Raw genomic sequence first — 26,884 nt, forward strand, 5'->3', positions numbered from 1 at the left:
TTGAGGTACTTTTATGTACATTTTATGTAACTTTATACTTCTACTCCACTACATTTTGAGGCAAATATTGTACTTTTTACTCCTCTACATTTAGCTGACAGCTTTAATTACTTTTCAGGTCAAGATTTAAAATGAAAAACATGATACATTTAAAATGATTACCCATTTTTATAAATTAAACCACTTAAAAGTTTATTAGGTAGTTAAAATAAGCGGAGTGGAGTCATTTCACAGTGTGGTATTGGTACTTTTATTGAAGTAAAGGATCTGAATACTTCTTCCACCACTGTCCTTTTTACTTCTTTACATTTTTTTTTGTTATTATTTTTTATTTGTATTGAATTATTTTTTTAACTTTAATTTTTTTATTTTTTAAATTAATTTTTATTTTATTTTATTTTAATTTTTTATTATTTTTTTCTGCGCAATGCGCATGCGCGGTCTTTCTGCGCTTCTGCGCATGCATGGCCTTGTTGCTCTTCTGCGCAGAAGCGCAATGGGGCCGCGCATGCGCAGTAGTGCAGTAGCGCAGAAAAGTACAATATTTGCCTCAAAATGTAGTGGAGTAGAAGTATAAAGTTACATAAAATGTACATAAAAGTACCTCAAAATTGTACTTTAAGTCCAGTACTTGAGTAAATGTACATAGTTACTTTCCACCATTGCTACCTGCCTCTTCGTACTTATACATATCAGTTAAGAGTCCTCCTTCAGACACTGTATGAGGATTAAAGGGATAGTTTGTGCATTATTATATAAAACTTGGTACAATTATTGTCAATGCCCTCCTGAGGATAACCCTTTAAGGTTTTATTGATCGGCCCCTAGGTGACACTTTGGTGGCAGTCTAATTTCATATTTGGTACCGTGGCCACACTATAACACTTAAGGCAATGAAATTCATAGGGGTGGTATAGACTGGCCCCTGTAACGCAGACACCCCGACGGCAGCATGCCCCGACACGCGTGTACTGCGAGGGCCCGTTCAGTACTGCTTGTTTAAAGAAGCCTTTGTGACTTAAGCAAAATATGGTAACACTTTATTTTGAAGGTGTCAAAATACAGTATGCGTATTCTGAAAAATGAATACCATGCATAAACTTAATTGAACTTTATTATCTTCACTTGTATTATTTATTACATTTACAACCACATATCTGTGCAGTTCCAGTGAGCCTTCCTGCATGAGCACCTTGCACCATAACCACTTGCACCTTTACAACCACACTTGACCAGTTCACTGCAGACTAATGAAGCGATTGGTAGAATGCTTCACACAGGAAGCCAGACCTGGCTGTCTTCATCCAGTGTCCATTATTGTGGTTCAAACAGCTGTATCTATCGCTGGTTATGATATGATATGATATATGTAGTATAATATGGTGTATTATGTACTGTTTAACCATAAAGGTTTAATAATTGTCTGTCATCTCATCTCTAAGTCTACGGGACAGGCCTGTTGGCACTTCTGCACATGTGCAGTGGACCACACAACACAGAAACAAAACCAGGAAGAGAGAAAACTCTTTCAGGTTAGTGCTGCACTCATGCTGAGAGCTGCAGTTATTGCCCCTTTCAGAAACACACTTGTACAAGCAACACAAAGGTGAGATTAATCTTTTAATGGAAATGTTTTCACAGTCTGTGTTCCACTTTTACAGGATAAAAGGCTGGTGGTAAATCCTCACCTCACGTAAAGAGCTTTATGAGCTTTTCAGAGTGACAGTCCAAAGAACACTGTGAGGAGACTTAACCAAACAATTACATAGAAAGAGCTCCATAGTCTTTATGACTACGTATTACTTGGCAACACTTTGGCAGTTTAAAAGAAAAGCTCACAGAACAATGCCTGATATATTTAACATTGAGTTAATGCTGGTTTATTCAAAGGCATCATTAACATACTGTAGGTTTCATAACTCGTGTACCCATACAGATTTAATGCATTTTAGAGTCAAAACATTAAGATTTTTAGTGCTTGATGATATTTTTTCAGATATTTTGTCATAAAACCAGATGCTTTATTTATATATTTTTAAAAATGTTTAAAATTGGGATTCCGTTTTTACTGTATGTTTACCTGAGTGTCAGTGAAAACATATGAATATAAACCCTGTGAAGTTATAAAATACTGAAACACAGAGAAAAATATGTCATAATTCATTGTCCATTAGAATTGTGCAGGACGAAAATAAAGAGCATCAGCATCAGTTGACACAGAAGCATAAGGAAGAGGATTGGGGCATGGTAGGAGAAAAAAAAAAATTACGAGGACATTTTTTTCATTATGCAGTTTGAGAAAAAAGTTGAAATGACCAGAAAAAAGTTGAAAATGACGAGAATAAAGTCAACTTTTTGAGTTTGGTTAGGTTAGAAAGACGTTCAAAGATTGTTGTTCCCGTGTCAATATAGCCTGGCTAACACCAGACTAATCACAAATGAGATACCTGGAGGTTCGAAATGAAATTTGAGCGTGCAAGGCAGTATGGGTATACCCAGGCTAGTGTCAATAAGTAATCAGAGGAACATTGTTTTATACATATATATGTATATATAAAAAAAAATGTTTTGGAAACCAGGTTGCAGCTTTCAGTCTACTTTACCCAACTCAAAAAGTTGACTTTTTTCCCCTCCTCTCATTATTTTTTCTCCTACCTGGCCTTAATCCTCTTCCCTGGTGGCAGTCTCACACTTGTGTCCACAAAAAGACAAACAATTAGCACTCTTAGTCATATCAAGTAATGGGCAGCACCTGTCTGTTGATATTTGAGAAAGTGATGGAGCACTCTCTATGGTTAACAAATAAACTGTCATAGAATGAAAGGTCAGGTTCCATTTCAACATTTGGTCACAAACCTGGAAACAGACATTACTGAGCATCAGTGAACACCTTGTGTGGTGTGAGTGTATTTTATGACTGAGGAACACTACACTGGAACGGTGCCAGCTCTGTGACTGTATCAGCCAGGAGAAGACGGAGGGAGTGTATTGGCTAAAACGGTTGAAACACTCTAGGTCAGAGAAACACAGAGCAGCACACAGCTGACCCTGTTCATATGTTGAATTCAAATCCAAACTACGAAGAAGCATGCTGATACATGGTGAGGTTCAGTTCTCCTTCCTCTGTATAGGATATCAACAATTCAGTCTACCCAAACTAGAAAAGGTATTATTGTGATAGCTGAGAAGGGAATACTTCAAAGCAGAGAGTTGCTGGGACAGACACACACTGCAAATTATTTGGTCCTTACCGAGATAAAAAAAACAACAACTTTGATTTACAAGTGTTAGATAATTCATCTTGTTGTAAGAGTTCACTCCTTTTTTGAAGTGTTCAACATGCTTATTTCTAGATTTTACAATCTTATTTGAAGAAATCTTGTCAAAGTGAAATTATCTGTCCATGCAGCAAGATAATCTCCCTCAGATTTAGTGGTTTTATCTTGTTTTTAGACACACCTTTTTTGCAGTGCAGTTAGTGGTGTTGATAGGGCAGCAAGACTGTCAAATATCTAAACTGGGCTGTTGAGCACAGCAGGTCATATCAGCTTTGCTACGTTACACCTCAGTTGGATTTGTCCTCATTCCAATAGTTATGCAGCTTATGGAGATGTCAGACTTTTTAACATTGACATCAGTTCTCCCATACTGACGCAAATAAAAACCTGTTTTCCACTTCTTGTTGTCCATATTAGTCTAACTTGAATTGATGGAATTGAGGAACTTGTCTTTTACATGCGGAGTAAGGTTGATATTTCAAAACCTACAACATCTGAACAGAACCCACTGCAGATGTCAGAATCACAGGGGTCCGTCCAAAAACAAAGCTTTTTTCTTTTTTCTGACAGCGTTAGTTACTAATGCTAAGTTGATCCTGGTGTGAAGATGCTGAGCGAAGCCCCTCAGCAGCCCCCTGTGAGACCCACCAGGTGATCACATGTGCTCTGGGTGGCTCTGCAGGCAGGAGATCATCCCTTTGACCGGCTTCCCCTCAAAACAAATCTGATAGACGGCTGTGAACAGAGGGAACCTGGAGAGAGGATGAACAGGCTCAGACAACAGACTGCTGGTAGCAGACATTAAAAATCATGAAGCACTGATGCATCGAATGTGCTGTGTCAAAGCCTCACTCTATCATATGCATCAAGACGATTACATCATTATCAGTGGTCCTACTATAATTCATCAACAGTAGGGCAACTGACGATTATTCTTATCACTGATTTATCTATTTCTCAGCGCAGTAACCTCCTTTAAATTTGTCATCCCTGTAACGGAGTCCTACACAGTGAACAGATAAACTGTTCAACACTGAAACAGTTTTTTCATCTCTGTTTCTGCAGAGGTGGAATGTAACTATTGTAAGTACATTTACTCAAGTACCGTACTTAAGTACAATTTGAGGTACTTGTAATTTACTTGAGTATTTCCATTTTATGTAATTTTATACTTCTACTTTACTACGTTTAGAGGCAAATATTGTACTTTTTACTCCATTTCATTTAGCTGACAGCTTTAGTTACTTTTCAGGCTAAGATTTAACATTAAAAAAAAACATAGGAGACAGACAGACAGACAGACAGACAGATGTGTATACGGACTTGTTCACCAGGCCTTTCTGTTTGAGGATGTGGTGAACCTCTGCTGCAGTAGCAGGACCCTGGAGCTTCTGACCATTCAACATCTCCTTCTCCAGCTCCTCGATGCTCTGTCAGTGGAAATGACAAGTACATAGTACAAAGTCATGGAAATGTAAAAATATGTCATTCATAAGTAAATAGCTGTTTTCATTAAAAACTTGGAAATCACGCCTGCAAAGTTATAAATGAAGTGTTATTATGGACATTACTTCACAGTCACATACAGGACAGAGTCCTACCTTCCCCGTTTTAGAGAAGGCCTCTGCCACTCGTCGGTTACGGCCGCCATAGCACGTAGTGATGAGGTCAGCCACACCGCAGCTCTCAAGAAAGGTTGCTGTGGAAACAGAGCCATTCTTGGAGAAGAGTTTAGCAAAGGCTATCATCTCCATCAGCCCCAGACGGATCACAGCAGCCTTGGTGTTGTCACCACACTGCAGCCCATCGCAGAAGCCTGCACCCACCGCGACAATGTTCTGCTCCAAACACAGACACAAACACACATTTAGTCTTGTTTTTGCCCACTCGACTGCAGCTGTTGTCACTTTCATTTGCACCAAAGCTGCTGAAATTGATTCACAATCCCTTGTTAATCAATTAAGTGCTCCCTTAATTTTTTTGAGCAGTGTAGCTGAAGGCCTGGGTGACCTCAGGGTAGGAATTCCAAGCCACCCACGCTGACTTCTTCCCGAGGAGTATATTTTAGCAGAAGGCAATAAACAACAACACCACTTCACACTTTCTGTGTGAAGCATTCTACTAATCGTGTCAAAAACCTGCAGTGAACTGGTCGAGTGTGGTTGTAAAGGTGCAAGCGGTTGTGGTGCAAGGTGCTCATGCAAGAAGGCACACTGGAATTGCAAGGATCTTTATAGTTGTAAATGTATCAAATAATACAAGTGAAGCTAATAAAGTTCAATTAAATGTTTGCACGTTGTTTATTTTTCAGAATACATGCACTGTATATGACCTGTATCAATATATGTCCGACCACTTAGGAACTTTAAAATTACGTAAAAACATGGCCAAAATGAACATATCTATTTGATCAAATAATCATCTAGTGATATTATCAATAGCTTTAAATGATCCCTTGACCCAGAAAATGTAGATTTTGACACCAAGATTGACCTTCTGAGTGGCTTGGAAGATATATTGGTTCTCATAGATTTTATATGGCTGCCATCTCCGATCCGCAATCTTGATGAAGTGGCTCCTACCAAAAATTGAAACCTATGGTGATAGAGAGCATGTGAAAAATGTGGTGCTTTTGTCCAGCGTGTCCCCATCCTTCTGTCTGGTCCTAAGCCGCCTGTCTAACACATTCACATGCAGGACACAATGTGCACCTTTACAGCAGCTTAACGACAACTCGGACAGTGGTAGTGTCATCACACTGATCTTGTCCATTAGTTCACAATTACTATATTCTGCAATTCAATAAAAGCTACATTAAGTTAATCTTTCATCACGAAGGTAAATGGTAAATGGAGTGCACTTATATAGCGCTTTTATCCAAAGCGCTTTACACGACACACTGCACTCATTCACCCATCCACACACACATTCATACTGGTGGCCGAGGCTATCCTACAACGGTGCCACCTGCCACATTGGGAGTTCACACTCCGATGAACGCAGCATCGGGCGCTGCCCAACTAAGGGGCAGAGACAATCCAAAACTGATTCAAAACCACAGCTCTGAGACTCAGTCAGCTCATAAAATCTCTACAGTTAAGGAACAGTTGTGTTGTCATGTTTCCTGTTCTACTATTTACTCTTTATTTATCCTGATTTGGTCCTCCAGAGGAAAACATCTGGCTCTGACCTGTTGAACTGCTCATTAACACAAAGATCTAATCAGCCAATCACTTGGCAGCAACTCAATGCATTTAGGCATGTAGACATGGTGAAGACGAGCTCCTGAAGTTCAAGCTAGCATCAGATCTAGAGGGATTTACACACACAACCATCTCTAGGGTTTACAGAGAATGGTCAGAAAAGGAGAAAATATCCAGAGAGCCTTGATGCCTTGGTGATGTCAGAGAGAATGGCCAGACTGGTTCAACAGTAACTCAAATAAGCACTCACACCAGATGGGCTAAAGCAGCAGAAGACTACATCGCCACTTTATTATTACACCTTGCTAGCTGACAAAGTGGCAGTGAGTATATATACACAATATATACACACATATATAAATATATATTTATGTGTATGTTTCCACACCTTCATGTGAGTACAGTATGTGATGTATGTTGGTTGTGTGTGTGTGTGTGTGTGTGTGTGTGTGTGTGTGTGTGTGTGTGTGTGTGTGTGTGTGTGTGTGTGTGCACCTTCAGAGCTCCACACAGCTCCACTGTATCAGCATCATCCACCACTGTGATCCGAAAGTTTGGAGTCTGCAGCAGCTCTTTGAACAGCAGACCATTCTCCAGAATCCTACTGCCTGAACAGAGAGAGAGAGAGAGACACACACACACACACACACACACACACAGTTAAACATACAGATTATTTTTTCATTTAGCTGTGATTACAGAAAATAGAGTTATAAATAAATTATTTATTTGTTTTGGCTTCTTGTCCTGACTTCTAAAATCTTAACAGAAATATTGATGAACAAAGACACTCTGCTTCAAACAGAATGAGACTTCTCATTTAAAAATAGACATCAGAGACTAAATTCTACACTATTTATTTTTAATCCCTCTTCCTTAAATAGATGTCCCCATTTTGCAGCGCAGGCCGAAAACTTATATCAAGACAGTCAACACCAACACATCTGCTATCAGAGCATGTGTAAACTTTAACCTGTGGTCAAAGAAGTCTTTGCCAAAAACAAATCTTTATAGGTCAATGTAAACACACTTAAATGCAGGTAAAAGTCCTTAGACCGACGTAAAAGTAAATTCAAACTATCATCAAAATATTTCAACGTATCTAAAGTACTATTATCCTACTCATGCAGAATTACCCCGTTCTTTATATCACACATTTGCACACATATTATTTGATTACTATTACTGATGCATTAACATAAAGCAGCATTTTGATGTCATAACTGGCTGCCTTTGTGTTTGCATTTCATTAGATTTTTACAGGTTTATAAAAAAAATCACAATTTAAAGATCTTAATTACACTTTTCCAGAACTCTTGGGTAAATTACAGCCTATTATTTTTAATATTTTCTAAATGATATTTTGTGTACAGTAGTTATAAGCCAGACTAATACATTGCAATGGTTGAAAGTATTTGCTATTTGTTAAAAATCTTATCACAGAAATATCAGTCAGTGATTCTTGAGAACTGGGAGAAAACATGTCCGTAACATAAATCCCTTTTTTTTTTTATAGCTTATATGTTATTGTATGCATAACCAAAATCATAAACAGGACAAGGGTAGCACAACATAGTGTGTTTGATGTTGTCTTACATTTTGTTTTTATTCTAAATGAAATGATATGTGACCTGTGCCTACAAAACACACATGCGATTTAATTAGCTTCTGCACAACATTGTCCTTTTTTGAGCCGTTTTTCAGAGAATGTCAGATGTTTTCTTCACCTATTACAGTAATAGAGTTCAGAGGACATTTTCAATTATATTTTTCAAGTTGGAGATCATGTTATCGTTCCCACAATTTTAACTTGTCAACTCCACCAAAGCCTTGTCAACTCTGTCAGACCATTTTTTTTTTGAGTATTTATTTGAAGGGCATCAGAGACTAACATATTTCCAATGTTCATGTGGATTTTTAATGCTTAATAATGTCACTGTTAAATATGAAGATTAAAGACAAATGTAATTCATGACATGATTTCAATTCTATTTAAAAACGTTGACTTCTTTGACTTTAAAATTATTCGCAAGACCTGTATATATTTCAGATAAGATCATTTTAATAAGTATTTTTTATGCTTCTGATGGTGTTGACAAAAATCAAGTTTTGATCCAGCAAACATACAATTTGCATTAAAAATCTACAGCTAGGAGGTTGAACCAAAACATGTTTGAATAGACAAAATATAATTTGACAAAAACGTATTCGTATATTTTGGAAAATTTGGAAAAAGCTGATAACTGACTAGAATTGTCAAAGAAAGGACTAGAAATGTCAAAGATACAGTTTGTTCCTTTCTCTCCGTTGCAGGACGGAGAGATTCAAAAGATCCTTCACTCCTACAGCCATTCATTGTAACAGACTAACTGAAGTTCCCCTTGGGGATAAATAAAGTCATTTTGTTTTTGATTTGATTTGATCTTGAAATGAGCCTCAAAAGTCAAGAATTGGACGGACTTTAATTCATATAAGTCATTTTATTGTATGACCATAATATTCTATAATTCCATACTGACTGCACAGACACATTTATCCCTCTTACCAATAGTGGTTTCACAGAACTTCTCAGCTGCCACTTCATTGGCGATGTTTGCTCCCATGAGGACGCTGACGTCAATCCCCATCTTCTCCCGAATGATGTCAGAGATGAGCTTCAGGCCCCCAGGACCCTCATCTATACCCTGACACACACACACACACACACACACACACACACACACACACACACACACACACACACACACACACACACACACACACACACACACACACACACACACACACACACACACACACACACACACACGAGATTAGAGGAGTATGTGACTGCTGGAAGAAGGTGAGATGACGCAGATGTGTGAAGGAAGAGTGGAAGGAAACCGAAGGTGTGACAAATGTGTATGTCTGAATATTGTGTTAATGTCATGTAAACTGCACTCATGCATGCATGAACCAGGACTTTTCCCTAAAGGAAACAGGACAAATGGTCTAGTGTAGAATGCATCACCGGAGTGATTACTGGCTGTGGTCCAGCTTTAGCCGTATAGATTAAAAGACTTTAAAAAAGGTTCCTGGTTCCTCAAGGGCTACCATGCAGGGTGCTGGCCTCACTATCAGGAACAAACAGTGCTCTGTGACTTACTTTAGGGACACTTACACCCACAGGAAAAGACCAGGAATTAACCATTTGTTTTGTTTGATAAATATCAATCCTGTGTTATATAAACAGCTGGGGTTGGGTAATGGTTAGCCTAGCTATGTGTATAGACTGGGTGCAGGTAGAAACAGCTATAGCCTGCCTCTGTCCAAACTTCACTCCGCATTAATATGTGACACCAGGGGGCGTCCTCAAGGGCCTCAATGTGAGTAGTTGGGAATGAGAACAGCAGCTGATTGGAGGTGATCCCTGCTCAGACACTGTATATCTGCTCTGAATATCATGTACAGCACCTTGAAAACCACAAATTGTAATTTTTACTTTTCTATTTAAAGTTGTACAGACAATGTGCTAGTGTGAAAAAGGTATATGCTAGGAAAATATTGCTGAAATTGATGTTGAAGTGTATATTTGAAGTGAGAATATATTGGTTGATATGGTGCTTTTATTTTGAAGGATGAGTTACATTTAAAACTGTCAGCTTGGCAACAGCTGTGGCCTAGTTTGCGCCTGACTTTCTATGCCAAAGGAAATTGAGGGTAAATACAGCCTTGGTGTCTCCCTCAGTCCTGCAGCACTTAAAGCCTGATATGATATAAACCTCTCTCTGCATAATGGCTCATCCAGTTTTTAATCAGCCTTTTTACCTGCATAGAGCTGAGGATTTATTTCCTCCAACAAGTAAGCACACACGTAAACACACACGTATGCACGCACACACACGCAAGCTGTGTGTGTGTGTGTGTGTGTGGCTTTCATCTCTGTCATCTGGGCTGCAGTGAAAATGTAGATGACAGTCCAAACAAGCCCCAGTTGAGCAGACAGCCAGTCTGTTGACAAAAATTATATAAAAAGCAGATTTCAGCACATACAGCCACCATAGCTCTCTGACACAACCATAAAATGGATTCTGATGAAAACCTGGGTAATACTCAAACCCATTTTGCCCATCTAGATGATGTCAGAGTCTTCAAAAATATTAAGGTGTGTGTGAAGATTCAGTTCTTGTTTCTAATGCCAGTCCTTTCAGGATTCTGTATTTTTGCATTTAGATAGAGACCATTGCACACAGCTGTTTGTGGTCACATCTATGGAATTTTATTATATTATTATTTAATCATAAATCATTGGTAAAAAAAAAAAAAAAAAAAAAAAGGTTTTCTGTTCCTTACTTTGTGGAACCTTTGACTAAAGCCATGTCTAACAAAATGTGAGCTTTTTAGACCCTTGTGTGTCTTTGGTGCCAGGTTCTACTTGCATTCCCACTATGCATCTGAGAACAGACACTGCTAACTCAACAGGGACCACCAGGCTCTCTTACATACCCCTTGCCTGCCAACAGTCACATACTGATATTCTCAAAGTCCAATTACAAAATTCAATTGACGATTTAAAGAGTCACATAATGAAAGCTTGACTTTATTGCCCACTTTAGCTGTGAGTATACCTTTAAGATGATAACGGCTGATGAGGTCTAGCTCCAGATAGTGAGTAATAATTCAATAAGTCAAGTTTAAGTTTCAATAAGTCCGTGTGCAAGAATGTTTAACTAACTAATCTCATGCTATCACACAGGGTTTTGTCTTGAGCAAGTGAAATTTATGGTAGGACATGTTGAGGTCAGGTGATTGACCCGGCCATTGTACAATATTTCACCTCTTTGACCCTACTAGGCCATTGTGCATCCGTAGCAGTCAGTATATCCCTAAACACTGCAGAATCCATTCAACCAGGAAACATGAATTACCAGAACCATCTGGGAAGCCATAAACTCTTACACTGCAACCGACACCCTGTTACATTTAAGGCTGCTGTCCATGTTTATCATAAAGCAGCAGCCTACAATGTAAGAAGAGCAGAACTATGACAGATAAAACACCTAGCCGCGCATGTGAATTCTTGACTTCCTGACGTGGTGAGAGTGGGCGGATACACCTCTTCCACCCTCCTCCTGAACACTGGAGCTCCCCAGGGCTGTGTTTTGAGCCCCCTGCTGTACTTCCTGTACACACATGACTATGGAGCTTTGGAAGAAATATCGTATCTTTATTGAAGAGCGTAGATTTTCAGTTTGAGAGCATAATTTTATTCCTTTTCAGTGAAACAGCTCCTTCTCGTGCTCAGATCTATTCTCCTCATGCCCACATTTCGTGCTCGCACTCTGATTTCTGCTGCTTTCTTTCAAAATGTGTGTGCCTGAAATAAAAAAATCACATGCTTGTGCTCACATTTCTTCTTCTTGGACACAAACATTTCGCTTGCACTCAAATATGTCCTGTGATCAGATCTAAAGTCCACACGCTCAAATCTAAAGTCTGCACTCTCAAAACGTATGTGCTGGCACTCAGAACAAGCACGTCCTCTCAGGCTGAGGTAACTCACCACACGACAATTCTACTCCTTAAAGAATTATCACTAGCACTTATTGCTGCACTAATGGCTCTTATCGCACTATACCTTGATTGTTTGACTTTTTTCCTGTAAGTTGCTTTGGATAAAAGCGTCTGCTAAATGACTGAATGTAAATGTAACTGCTCAGACGGAAGATGTCCTTCCCTGAACTTATAATAGTGTGTGTTCACCGGCCAATAGGGAAACAGCCAGAGTGTGGACCAATCAAATGACTGATGCTGTCTTGGTTGCAACAGGGCCAAGAAGCAGCCACTAGGGATGGCTCACATTCAGATTAGGGGCGTTGCCAGATACAACAGGGAAGGTTGCTCTCAGGGAGAGCTTCTACCCTCAGATAGGTTGTCTCAGAAAGTACCAAACTGTTGATTTGGGAACTCCAAATGTCCCTGCTGTCTCTCTAATGATTTGTTTGTTTGTTAATTAAAGATTGGCTTCTGACTGGCATTGAGAACTCTTTTGAGTACATGTTGTGGAATTACAGCAACAGCTTACAAATGCTAATGCCACACTTGGAATCAACTACTCACCTTTTAACTACTTAATTGATAAATAAACAATGAAGGAACACCCAGACCTGTCAGTAAAACAGCTTTTGAGTCAATTCCATTTACTTTTGGTCCCTTGAAAAAGAGGAGGCTACACATTCAAAAGCTGTAACACCTTTTAACCATAACCCTTTGAATGTGAAAACCTCTAGTTATAGTTACTAACAGTCTGAACTTCATCACGTATTCATTATGCAACCATAACTTCAGTATGTTTCAGTAAACAGCTAAAACAACAAAAAGTGTGCCAGTGCTGGTTCTCTCCGAGTTCTCTCCATTTTAATTGGTCACTCCAAATTGCCCGTAGGAGTGAATGACAGCATGGATGGTTATCTGTTCTGTGATACTCTGGAGACCTGTCCAGGGTGTACCCCGCCACTCACCCAATTACAGCTGGGACCGGCTCCAGCCCCCCGCGATAAGCTGAAGTTCAGATAAGCGGTTAAGCATAATGGAAGTATGTGTGTATCTTTGCTGTTTGTTGCAGTGTGTGGATTGAAGCAGTAATGCAGTGTGAAGTAAAGCAGCTGTATAAGTCGAACAACCAGTGGAAGGGGTTTGATTCAATAATTATTAGGAAACATTATTACCTTTATGAGTGTGATTCCCCGAGCTTTGGTAGAGACACAACCCACCATCTCGTCACAGAGACTCCGGATGAATTGGTGAGGGACCACAAACACCAGCAGGTCAGCTCCCTCTGCAGCATCACGGAGCTTTGGGACAGCCACCTGTGAAGAAAACAAGAGAGATGTGAAAATCTAAACTAAGCTTGAGTTGTCTTGTGATGTCTTAGTAATATATAAGCACTCATTGGGATGTTAACATCTAAGTTAAAACCAGGCTAAATCTGGTTATAAGGTAATATCTATTCATTACAACAGGGCTGGGTGATATATTGATATAAAAAATATATTGATATATATTTAAATGTGATATGGAATTAGACCATATTGCATATATCAATATAGTTAAACTTTTTTTTCTTTCTTTATATATAAATGCTGCCCTTACTAGGATTTGTCATTTAGTTCTTTTGTAATGTTCGTTATTGTTTTCTTATATAAATATATTTATTTCAGAACAAGATTGGCCTATTTGATTTCACAGGCTATTTTTATATAGGATTTTTTTTTTATTTAAATGTGCAGCTTTTATTTTAAACAAAGCTACTCCTGTTGTTATGTAGTATTTATGTTCACTTAAATAAATACTTTCAATAAAACTACTTGTGACATGTCATATTTGGCTTTGACTTTGACTGAACATTTGCTCTCATTTTGAAAAAAAAATATTGGGATATATATCGTACATCATTATTCAGCTTAAATATATCAGGATATGACTTTTGATCCATATCGTCCAGCCCTAATACATCAGAATTCTAAGTATATTTTAATGTAGTTAATGTTGACATTAACAGAGCACAACAGACTGAAGTTCATGATGGCTAAAAGAAGAATGTAGTCTACCTTTCTCTTACCACATTCTCAGGCAGTTTGTATCCGGGTAGGTACTTGATGTTTTCATGCTCTGTGTTGATGATTTCAGTGAGCTTTCTACCATTAATGTTTTCTTCATACACCCACATCTTCACTGTGGTGGCAAAACGCAGTGACATGGCATTACTTCCAATAATCCTGGCAATGGCTGAGCCCCTGCAACCAAAGCAGAGGACAAGAGGTCAGCTTTCTTTCACTTTTGAATGTGAATATGAATGAATTTGTCTGCTTATGTGTGTTAGCACTGTGGTAAACCAATGCATGCTGGCTCAAACCCTTGCATCCAAAACAAGAAATGAAGTAGAGAAAATGGATTTAAATGTTCGTGATGATGTTGTTCAGATCAATCACATTGGTTTACAAGGAGTTGATGAGACTAACAGCTAGGAGAGTTCTGGTTTAATTGGTGACTCTAAATTGCCGGTAAAAGTGAATAAGAATGTGATTGTCTGTCTCTATGTGTCAGCCCTGTGATAGTCTGGAGACCTGTACAAGGTGTACCCTGCCTCCCAATGTCAGCTGGGATCAGCTCCAGCCCCCCACAACTCGAGTGCGGATAAGCGGTTAACGATAATGAATGGATAAACTATCTATCATCATGTTCCACACTTGAAACTCATTTCGGCCGCTTGTATCCGCGATCTTGTTCTTTCGGTCACTATCCAAAGCCCGTGGCCATGGGTGAGGGATGGAACGTAGATGGACCGGTAAATGGAGAGCTTTGCCTTCAGGCTCAGCTCCTTCTTCACTGCTGATGCCGCACCAAACCGCCTGTCCATCTCACGCTCCGTTCTACCCTCACTCATGAACAAGACCCAGACATACTTGAACTCCTTCACTTGAGGCAGTACCTCTCTCCCCACCCAGAGGGGGCAGTCCACCGTTTTCCGGCAGAGAACCATGGCCTCAGACTTGGAGGTGCTAACTCTCATCCCAACCGCTTCGCACTCGGCTGCAAACCGCCCCAATGAGTGCCGGAGGTCCCGGTCTGATGAGGCCAAAAGACTCACATCATCTACAAAAGCACAGATGCAATTCTAAGGTCCCCAAACCGGATCCCTTCCTCTCCCCGGCTGCGCCTTGAGATCCTGTCCATGAAAACCACGAACAGAATCGGAGACAAGGGGCAACCCTGGCGGAGGCCAACACCCACCGGGAACGTGTTTGACATTGTGCCGAGTATGCGGACACAGCTCTCACTTTGGTTATATAGGGACCGGATAGCTCGTAGCAACAAGCCCGGTACCCCATACTCCCGCAGTACCCCCCACAAGACTCCCCGAGGGACACGGTCATAAGCCTTCTCCAAGTCCACAAAACGCATGTAGACTGGATGATCAAACTCCCATGACCCCTCCAGAAGTCTCGCAAGGGTAAAGATCTGGTCCGTTGTTCCATGGCTAGAACGAAAGCCGCCTTGTTCCTCCTGAATCTGAGGTTATGCACATGAGCATTGAAGTCTCCCAGAAGAATTATAGAGTCCCCAGGTGGTACCCCTTCCAGGACAACACCCAGAGACTCCAAGAAGGCCGGGTACTCCGAGCTGCTGTTCTGTGCATAAGCACAGACAACAGTCAGAGACCTTCGGCCCTCTCGTTCCTCGGGAAGAACTTCAACACAGCGGCGCTCAGCCGGGGGCTTGTGAGTTCCAGAAACGCTATGCGTGGAGGTGAGCCCAAGCAAGATTTAAAATAAATGCTAAATGAATAAATAGTATAAATATAAAAAGAGGAGAAAAAAACAAACAAAAAAACACATAAAAAAAGAACACAACTGCAGTCTCTCAAGGCCTGTGTGAATGGGCATCATTTAATACCTTGACGGCTAATGGATAAAACTGTTTTTAAGTCTATTTGTCCTAGCTCTCAGAGTCCTGGACCATCTGCCTGATGGCAGCAGTTCAAACATGTTGTGTTATTGTGCTCTATGTGCTGATTAAACTTAAGCTTATTTGTTATACTATTTCCAAGGTCAAAAATGGAAATTGATGGTCATCATATGTCATAGATATTTATCCATTTAAATATACTGTGATGTGCCAGTTTTTTGATCCACCTAGCTTAAATTGATGCAGTCTCATAAAACAGTCCTTCGTGAAATTATAAAGTTCAGATTTTGTCATATTTAGTTCTTTTGTACTGTTCATTATTCTTTTCTCATATAAGTATATTTATTTCAGAAAAAGATTGGCCTACTTTTATTTCATAGGCTATTTTTATTTAAGATATTTTTATTTAAATGTGCACCTTTATGGAGCTGAAATAAACAGTTTCAATAAAACTACTTGTTACATGTCATATTTGGCTTTGACTTTGACTGAACATATGCTCTCACTTAGCAATAAAATATCGGGATATATATCGTATAGCGATATGCAGCCTAAATATATCGGGAAATTACTTTTGGTCCATATCGCCCAGCCCTACTCTGTACAGTGCAAAGTACAATTCAACAGCACCACAAAGGGTTAGATAATAGACATGATGTCTTAAAAGTAATATCCTCATGTTCAAGAAGACCATCATCCCTCCACTGCCATGTCCTGCAGCTGACCTGTCCAGTCCAGTTAACTACACCATGTAGTCAGTTTGTCACGGATGCAACAGCAGGTTGCAGCAGCGCACCACGTCCTGTACCATCATCAGACTCAACATCATCATCATCATCATCATCATCATCCCAGCCTGCCTGCCAGCTTACCAGTTTCCGGAGCCGACTATGCACACTTTCAACGGAGAGGCCATCGGTGATGCTTCTGTGTCTCAGTGTCTCAGACTCTTCTCCAGGGACGGACACGCCGGTGAAGGCAGACAGGAGGACGCTCCACGGAGCAAACGGGACTGTGAGCGTCTCCTGATGACGTCACAGACTGCGCCGCACACATCAGTCTACCGGGAGTTGTAGTTTTTTCCTGTATGTTGACGTAAATGGTAGCCTTACATAACAGGGTGACTTGATGAATAATGGATAACATCCTTTGTAATGCACAATGGTTATAATATGCGTATATAAATACATGTGCAGCTGAGATCTGATAAGTAGCATTCAACAGGCTATTGGGCTTGTAGGATTATTATAGGAGATAGAATAACATAATAATAGGCTACTCATACCTGAGCCCACAGTCTGTAAGGTATTTGTTCGTCACAATTAGTTATTAGTTATTGATAAAGTATCTCTCTCTCTCTCTTTCTCTCTCTCTCTCTCTTATTGTCATGCATTATTTCAATATAAACTTGCTTCAAAGAAAAAACACACTACATCATAAACATCATCATAATCATCATCATAATCATCATCACCATCTTTAACTTCAGGAATGATAAGTCAGCACCAATGTCCACATTTCAATACCTGCATGTTTGGGAACTGGGACAAACAGGCTGCATGTGTTCAAAATAAAACACGACTACCCATAATACTCTATGTCACCGTGATCTGTGTAACATTATCAGTGTAATAACATGAATAGGCTACAGCTCTGCCTGTGCTGTTCTCAGAGGTTTTACTGCATTATTGATTCTCTTTGGGGGAGTGTCCCAGGCCGGGGGAGTGACCAACCCGGGATTTCCAAAATAAAAAACGCAATAACGTCAGAGAGGGTGAACGAGAGAGAGAGAGAGAGAGAGAGAGAGAGAGAGAGAGAGAGAGAGAGAGAGAGAGAGAGAGCTCCGCAGTGAAACAGTCGGAATATCCCTCCAGTGTGTCAACAGTGTCACGGCAGGCTGGAGTAAAGAAGCTCCACTTGTTTCTTGCATCTCACTCTCTCATCACTGCATCACTTTGGCAAAAACTGCATCAATATTTGAGTTCACATCTCTTTTTCTGGCACTGGTTTTAAACTGAAAAGCGCTGTCACTTCAGAGTGGAAGAGAATCGAAAGCCACAAAAAGCGGCAGCATGAACCGGTCAGCGCGTCAGGAGAGCCCCGCTTGGAGCCCCTGCAGGAGGCAGGAGCAGCGGGGCGGCCAGCCGCACAGCCTGGCTGCAGCGGAGCACCGACTAGTGACCGGGACCAGGGACAGCAGCGTCGGGTCGGGCCCCGTGCACAACAAAACAGCCCGCAGCAAGCGGCACCTGGAGGGGGTCCTGAAGAAATACACAAACCCGCTTCAGGGCTGGCAGAGCAGGTAGGTCACTGGATTGATGCCATCACGCAAGTGTGTTGGTGTTGTCAGGCATTCAACTTGTGTGACATCATCACATATTGTGTTGTTTTTGTCTGGGGATTTAGAAATGATATAAATTGACACTTCATTCATAATATTCCTTTTGGATCTGAGCACTTCAATTTAGTTAACCCTGACATAACTGATATTAACGCGTGTTTACTCGATGGAAGTGTATGACTCAAGATTGAGTTTATCTTGTGGGGCCATGTGTTCGACCATGTATTTATTTCACAACTGTTCTGTTATATCTTTGAACAAATCATTTCCCTGCATGGTGCAGACCATTTAAAATGTAGGCTACTGTTAATTACTGTTAATTCCCAATCGCTTTGTTTGGAAATCAGATAAATCAGAAGTTATATAAAACACTGAGATCATACACATACAGTGGGATCCCCAGGTGTATCTTTCTAAATTCAACTGCACTATCAGTTTTTGACAGTATTTTATTTGCCATTCAATATTTGACCAAAGTCACATCATAACAAATTTAGGGCAACATGTCATAAAATGTGTGTTACAGGTTGACCATTAGGTTATCTTTCCACTCATTCATCTGTATGTGCATCCTTCCATTCATTCATTTTGAACCTGTGGTGATGGCTCAGTGAGAGGAGATGTGGGGGTGGGAGTCCCTGAAACACTGAATGAGTCATCCAAGATCAGGAAAGCCCTGCACTCCTATCCTGCATCTCAATTCTCCCTCCCTCCCCTCTCTCTTAACTGCTCACTCTCTCACTGTCCTGGTGGATCGATATGAAAAGCATCCAAACGTGTAATGAGCTCCATGATCACATTTTGACAGTGTGTGGTACACTTACTTTCTCACACCCTCTCCACCCACACACACACGCACATAGATGCACACACACACTCTTTCTGTTTCTCAGTCACACTGCTGTACTTGACTCAGAAACATATGAGAAACTACAGTTTGAGTTTGTGTGTATGTGTGTGTTTGGTATAAAATTCTCTGTTCTCTATAGCCCTGATATGAGCTTTCATTTTACATTCTGTCAGAGCGAGCTGAGCCTGGAGACCGACAGTATCATGTTTGTATCATCGCACTGATTGTTGCTTTATTGTTGTTGTCAGTCTGTCAGAGGGGATTTAGTTGTCATTATTTGTTGTGACAAGCAGGTTGACAGAGAATATACGCTAGAGAGTTATAGCTGCTTTCAGTATGACTGCCAAACATACCATCTTGATTAAAAATTTAGTCTTTTTCAGTGTCTGTTAGACCTGCACAGTAACTTTAGGTAAAAAAAATGCAAATCAACAAAACATTAAAAAAGGACTTCACAGATATGACAAAAATAGAAAGTTATGTAATACACAAGGACAGACACAGGACAAGGATGACACACAAAGCCTCCTACTGCAAAATACAAGAAAAAACACACACAATTTGTTGAAAAGTGAAACCTTGTGAAGTATGACTATTGGTGATATGCAGAAGGTGAGCTGAATTAATTAATCATATTTCCTTGAATGAACACTTGCCAAGTTTGAATGAAACCGAGAGTGGTTTTCATGTATGGCGGGAGTTACTGATGATTTAATTTCTTTGACCACTTTAATAAAAAAAGAAGATATGAGTTGCTTTTTTTGGAATCAGTTGTTGTGAGTATTTAAATAAAATAAAAAAATTCTGAGGTAATAAATGAAGTGAGAAGTTTTCTCATTTTGTATTGAAACGGATGGACATTGATGCTTCTGCAGCCGCCGTCAGCGCCCCCCTGTTGGAATTTTCGGTAGAATGCAGCTTAAGGTACTTCCTGGTTTGGCTCCCTGCTCAGACCCGGAGGTTGCCGCCTGAGTGGACCCAATTGCAGCACAACTGACAGCAGGAAAGAGGGGAGGCTGGAAACTGTAGGCAGAGTGGAATGGATAGAGGCCCATGGCGGAGATGGTCAGGGTGTTGTGGGTGAGGGTTGAGGGTTTTGGGACCAGGCAGTAGAGGGCTGTCTCCAAATATTGGTTCTAGCGCTGAACCTCCACGGCAGATCTCCCTCTCTCTTCGATCTCCCAGGTGAGGGTGGTGACCCAAGCAGGGAGGGTGGGACAGGGTCCCAAAGTAGAACTCTCTACCTCCTGCAACTGGTGGGACAGGGCATTGAGCTTGATGTTGCAGGACCCAGGGCAGAAGTGTTTTGGGAATGCGAATGTACTCAAGGTTCTTATGATTAGTCCTAACCAGGAATGAAAGCTTGGCCCCCCAAGACTTGATAGTCTAAGAATGGCATAGTCAAATTATGGATTTGGAAAGTCACCCCTAGCAAGCATGCAGTTCTCCCCAAGAAGGCAGTGAAGAAGAAGACAGCGTGCATGGATGTAAACAATGCTCAATTCAAAATATTTAAACAATGATATTGAAAATGTTTTATGAGAAAGGAGATGCATAGGCGAGAAACATTGAATGTCAACATAACTTTTGCTTGCGCCCCCCGCCCCCCCCCCCCCGTTTAAAATTTTGTCTCTTTGTTACTTCAGTTCATCTGAGACTTTTTCTCTCTTTTTCACTCTATATTTAATTTCTCCTTTTTCCTCCTCACTTGAATACTACTGTCTCTCTGCGTGTTCCTCTTTATGTTTCAGTGTCTCTTGCTCACTCAAGTACACATCCCCTCTGTCTGCTGCTGTTATCTATCAAAGTTTTTTTTAATATCCTGTCTATCCTCCATGCTGCCAGTAGCTGTTAGTTTTATTAGCCAGTGAGAGTTACATGGCCTAATGGTTGTCTGGACACCTCTCTGACAGATGAATGAGGTGTAAGGGTCTGAGAAAGATCAATGCACTCAGCTCCAAGCCTTTTATACAGTTCCTGTTTCACCCTCCAGTGTTTGCTGCAGAACACAACATGCATTTTACTTCTCCTTCTGGGCCAGTCCAGTGACCTCTCTACCTCTTTTATTGGCTTGGCTGGTGTCATTATACTGAAGCAAATTCCTGCCATGTTCAAGTGTCTTCCACTCCTCCTGAAGGAATGCAATTAGGTGGACCACTGGGTCAATGACGAAGACACCACTATTCTATCATGATGAGCCTTCTGCCCACTACCACCAAGTTCACAATATCCGTTTTTGAACTTTGCTTCCTCCTCCTCTCTCCTCAAAGGTAAATCCAGCCAAGCCACCAAAGGGGTTCTGGCAGTGTGTTCATCTGTGACACAGATTTTCTAGCGCACTATGAGGAAATGGGACTTTTGAATGCCTGTTCACTGCCAAACCATCGTCGGTCTACACTGCTTATAACATTTTTATGTTACAATTTCATTGAGCAGATGCTTTTATCCAAAGCGTACATTTGAGAGTTCATACCACACAAGCAAAGATCTAGTCATTTGCTGTGCAGGGTCTAGCACTACTACTTCTCTCATCCACCAGCAAATCGAGCTAATGGCTCCAAATCAAGGAAGCAGTTTTCCTTCAGATGTCCAAGGCCATCCGTGGGGGCAAACTCATGTGACAGCTATATTGACATGCTGCTTTCTGCTTATAGCATTCACATTTGACTTTGCATGGGACTTTTAGAAGGTACTGACTGGATGCAGAGAAAGGTCTTGAAGCGACTGGGGATCCATCTCTAGCACCGACGCCCTGCTCATTAGTCGCAGCCCAGGGGATGTCACAGTTTTATCTTCTTCCTCTGACTCTGCCTCTGACTGAACAGTGGTTGAGATCCTTACATTTGCCAGTGGTCATCTTTGCTGCCTGACGTCTTTCAGTTTTACAGGCTTCTCAACACATAAGCGGTGTGTTTGTGACTTTCACAGAAAGGATCTCTGGGCACATATTTGATGACCTCACCATTGAGGTGTGATGTTCTTGATTTTTCAAGACAAAAGCCCTCCTTGCTGATGATGTACCTTATACTCTTATGTCCATTTTACAAATATTAGATTATTGCATTTTTTTTCTGATACATATTAGACAATGGGGGCCATGTGGCCTTCCTGCTGGACAATGTACAGGCAATGCATACCTGCAACAGTTTCCAATGGGATATCACCAACTGTAATGTCCTTTGTTTTGGCAAACTCCTGCAATATCAGACAGCGCCTGTGACTCTTTCAATTTACTGATCCAACAGACCAGTACCCTGACATTCTCAGATAGTTCTGTGGAACAGAAGCCGTCATTGGAAACTTTGGACAGACATACCACAATTTCTATCACAATCAGACACGGTCTGTGCTGAAACCAGTCAAGAGAGGAGCAAAAGCCTTCAGTGCTGTTCTCTGCTCTTCTTGTAATGAAGAAATATTATGTTGTTGCAGCATCTACGCTAGCCCCTTCAGGAGCTCCAAAACAGTCAAAGACAGAACAAACAGTCACCTCTCCCTGTTGTCACACACATCGAAACCACACATGTATCTGCCAGTGGCTCCTCACAGGACAGTGATTGGTCAGAACTCCCAGTTGTTCAACTCAAACACATTACTTGGAACCTGACGAGATGTATATGTGATCTTGTGATGGCACCATTCTCATGTGATCTTGTGGTATTAGGAGTCGTTGAAAGGGTCATATTTCTTTAGAGTTGTATCTTGTTACAGTTTTATTTCAAATATGTTTACATGTATGTGTAAGTGATTATAACCTCAGAGTAGCTTCCTAGATTTGGAAAAAATAGACAGTTGAGGTGCTCAGTATAGAAAGGTGCAGGAAAAGGCTGAAGAGTTGGTCCTTAGTGGAGTCCAGCAGCCCTTTGTTGGGTTTGTTTGCAAACGTCGCTGCTGTCTTTCAAGTTAAGTTGCTCTCTGCAAACACACTCTGTTGGATTTATAGCAGTCGAGAGACCTTCTGTCATCGTCTCTAGGCTGACTGCTGTTGTAGTAAACTTGTGTTCACTAATCAAAGTCTTGATGCACCGCATTGGTGTGGCTGTGTCCAAATAGACCACGAGCAGGAGAATCAGAGAACAGTTGGGAGAGAATGGGCTGCGTGCCTGCACACCCTCTTATCTCTGGAGAGAGATCTCAGCAGGAGACCCCAAGCCAGTCCTCTGGGGCCTGTGTGTCCAGGCAAGCACTGGAGAAAAGAGAAGCCCTCTCCTCTGAGGGTCTGTATCTCAGGGGACAGGCTGGTGAGGAAAGAAAATGAAGGAATGCAACGCTGAGTTTTTATAGCCGCTGAGACTTCCTGTGGTGACAGATGTTCTTCTGACATCACACATCTGTAGGGGTCATACAATGCAAAGCATCTCGAGAACCTGAGTTTGCTGGCTATTTCCATGCCAGAGAACAAAGGGGAGCCAGACACCATTTTTGAAGGCCGTGAGGAGAAATGTCGTTGCATTTTATATTCTAGTCAGTTCAACATGCACAAATGAACAGAGTCCATCTGTTTCATACAACAGATGTTAATATGTTATTACGCTCTGCCATGTTCCCTGCTGCATCTGCTGACAGAAGACAGTAGCATGAAACACACAGCAGTGATATAGACACGGGGCTACTGATTAACACTGCTTTATGCTTTTGTCTGGGATCACTCACATTTGGAAAAGAAAGCAGGTCTGAGCTGGATCCACTGGATGTTCCACTGCATGCCACACAGTCACATGACAGCAGTGGAGCGGCAGAAACAGATTGCTGTGTGAAAACAGATTTAAATTATTCATAGTGATCTCTTTCTTCTCATTGCTGAGTTTACTTGTCTTCTAGTAAACCTTCTCTGTCCCTGTAGCATCCTCTCTCTCTTCACCCATCCCTCCATCTGTGGTTCTCATCAGTGCTTAGAGGTACTACCTTAGGACCATATTAAAGACTCATGAATGAAATCACTCAGCCCTCAGCAGCTTGCATATGAGCTGAGGTGAGGTGGAGTAAGATTTGTTCTCAGCGTCATCATGAGTGAAGAATGCTGACTGAGCAATACTACACTAACTGTGTGTGTGTGTGTGTGTATGTATGGGGGTGGGGTGGGTGGAGTTTAAGAGGACAGTACGAGCAGAAGGTTCAAAGGGAAAAGATAAAATAACAGCAATGATCGTCAATGGATGCACTGTTATAATGTCTCAGCACACCACACTGCAGAGGATGTTACTGTGATTTACAGCCTGTCTCACTCCCACACTGTGTCTCTGAATTTAAAGATTTATAACAGGGTTGTTAAGTTTAGTTTATGTGTAGTGAGCTTACCCTCTTCAGAGGAGATAAACAAGAGTGGAGGTGTAAATTATCTTTTTAGTTCTTCTTAAAAAAAAAAGATAATAATGCAAACGCGATTACTACAAAAAACACAAGTTGTCATTCAAGCTGTTTAAATACACGATTTACACTCTCTTCATTTTGAAGAATAGCATGAAATACAATACCACCATATTGACAGGGTATAGTATAGAAATAGCATCAGCGACAATTAATCTCCAAACCAGTATATATTGTTACAGCGATGTACAGAAGTACTCCAGGACACTGTGACATCTCTTTTTTAGATGAAAAGTTAAAGGGGAAGTTATTGTGCTCATATGCTCAATGCATTCTAGGTTTCATCTAGAACATGTTAACATGCTTTAATGTTTGAAGAACATATCGTTGTTCTCATTCTGTCTGTCTGAATATAACTGTATCAATCACATTGCAGTTAAACAAATCAAATGTGAATAATAATTTCCAGAAATAATTTTCTGGAAAAAAAAGTTCCATGGCTAATGTAGCCAATGAGGTTTCACTCCTCATGTATATGCAAGTATATAGTAGAGGTGGGGAGGGATTGTGATGGGTGTTGTGTTTTTTTCATTTGACCAAAGTTTCAGTTTTGAGGCTCAAATGAGGATGGCTTGCGCATTTTTCATTTAGGTCTGTTCATATATATATACAAATTAACACCCTACAGGTGACTTGTTGGGTTAAGTTATGTTGGTTTTTTATTAATTATTATTACTTCATATAGAAATTAAGCTGAGTAAATGTATAAAGTGTTCAATAATATTCTTTGATTTTTCTGGTATGACAGTTACTGTGTAGTCACCTTTTGGGATAATGGTATGGGCCAGAGCAGTTTAGGTGTGAATGGATCACCCTTTATAAGGCAGTTCAGCCTTTACTTTTTTTGATTTTACATCAAAGGTCCAATAAGAAGAAATTATGAAATGATGCCGTTTTATATCCATGGTCAAAGGTCAACATCATTGTTTTTTGTTCACATCTTCTTATCTTTATGTTTCTTACTGTCTCCTTCTGTCCCCCTCTTCTTCCTCATGCAGATATTTTGTTCTGGACCCAGAGGTTGGTCAGCTCCAATATTATCTAAATGAGCATAATAAAAGCCAGCGACCTCCTAGAGGATCTCTGCCTCTTCTTGGAGCAATGGTGGTCTCCAACAATGACTTTCCCTTCATGTTTACTATTCAATCCACTACTGGGGATTATTACAAACTCAGAGGTAAGAAAATTTGTCTTCGTGTCTTGTGCACACAATAAACATTTTGTCACAGGTATGTCACTGTCACATGGTAATTATTAACTTCTATAACAAGTCTTGCTTGGTGAAATCCAGAAGCATATTGTACATTTGGTATTGTCTTCTATCACTGAACTGCTGCTTGTCAAAGACTAAAATTATGGAGGCTGGAATTTAAATAAATAAAGCTTTAAAGTGTTTCCTCCTTGAAACTAGAGAACCTTTTCATGTCAACAGAACTTCGAAAAAGCAATCATAACCATGTGACAGTGGAGCAAGTTTGTCCTTGTAGTGTTCGGAGATGTCACTCACTGTGAGTTGTTGACAATTAATTATTTGCATTAAAACACGCTCATTTCTCCATTGTTCACATTTATTGTTCAGTTTTTATTTGTAGACAAAAATTGCAGAGTTGGCTACACAGTGGGGAAATGGTTAGCACTGTCCCCTATTGTGATTGGACCACAGGTGAATCGTGGGTTCATTTGTGAATTTGAACTGATGTGGATTAAATGCAGCAGCATTAACATCCACCTCCATCTTGGCTCTCTGATAAGAAACAATCAGAGATCTCCCCTCCATTTTGAATCTCTCCAAGGATTCCCAGCATTTTCGACCCCTACAGATGAATTCATTGGTCAGGAGACCTATGACACCACAGGTGGTCTACTTTAAGGAGCCAGCACGCCTTATGTTCTTTGTTTTTCTCCACTGCTCCCCAGAGCAGCACCCCATCTCCTTCAGGAGGAGACCCAGAGGCCTGGATGTACCAGCCCCCACCTTCTTCCTGTAACATAACGAATCCTGAAACAACTGCAATTCTGATCTTCCCTGTGCATCAAGGTTGCATTATGAACGCAAAGTTCATTGCAACTGCCAGAGAAAGCTTCATCAGACAACAAGGACGAACCAGCAACTTAATGTGCAAGGCATCAAATGATTGAAACTCAGCCTGAAATCAAACTTCCTTCCACGCCCTCCATTGAAAAGGATTTCTCCCCTTTTTCCAACTGGACTGTGAGTAATGTAACCGGGTTTAGATAAGCATTCAGCAAGGACTTTGACCTGTAATTAATGATTTGGTTTATATGTGTTTCAGAGTAATATTGTTGTGATATTCGTGTAGCTACATCATTCGAAGTTGTATGTTAATCTTGCTTTATACAGTCAGTCTTATATGCAACTAACTTGACTAACTTTACT

The 26,884-nt window shown here is 40.6% G+C and overlaps 2 protein-coding genes across 2 annotated transcripts in view; one reads left to right on the top strand and one right to left on the bottom strand.

Moving 5' to 3' along the window:
• Positions 1-1,603: 1,603 nt before the first annotated feature.
• gpd1l (glycerol-3-phosphate dehydrogenase 1 like) lies at positions 1,604-17,011 on the bottom strand. The gene is made up of 8 exons (XM_059339752.1): positions 16,801-17,011; positions 14,082-14,256; positions 13,189-13,329; positions 9,027-9,165; positions 6,977-7,089; positions 4,880-5,116; positions 4,602-4,708; positions 1,604-4,030 (listed from the first exon to the last, which is right to left on the bottom strand). Exons 1-8 carry the CDS (start codon positions 16,842-16,844, stop codon positions 3,934-3,936), a joined length of 1,053 nt encoding a protein of 350 aa, XP_059195735.1. The 5' UTR covers positions 16,845-17,011; the 3' UTR covers positions 1,604-3,933.
• A 989-nt stretch (positions 17,012-18,000) lies between these two features.
• The window catches only part of osbpl10b (oxysterol binding protein-like 10b), a 69,381-nt gene continuing 60,497 nt past the window's right edge, over positions 18,001-26,884 (top strand). The window contains exons 1-2 of the mRNA XM_059339893.1: positions 18,001-18,230; positions 25,485-25,663. Coding sequence (XP_059195876.1) covers positions 18,001-18,230; positions 25,485-25,663 — 409 coding nt within the window. The remainder of the gene's footprint in view (positions 18,231-25,484; positions 25,664-26,884) is intronic.

This window comes from Centropristis striata, chromosome 8 (assembly GCF_030273125.1).
Source record: "Centropristis striata isolate RG_2023a ecotype Rhode Island chromosome 8, C.striata_1.0, whole genome shotgun sequence".
Lineage (NCBI taxonomy): Eukaryota > Metazoa > Chordata > Actinopteri > Perciformes > Serranidae > Centropristis > Centropristis striata.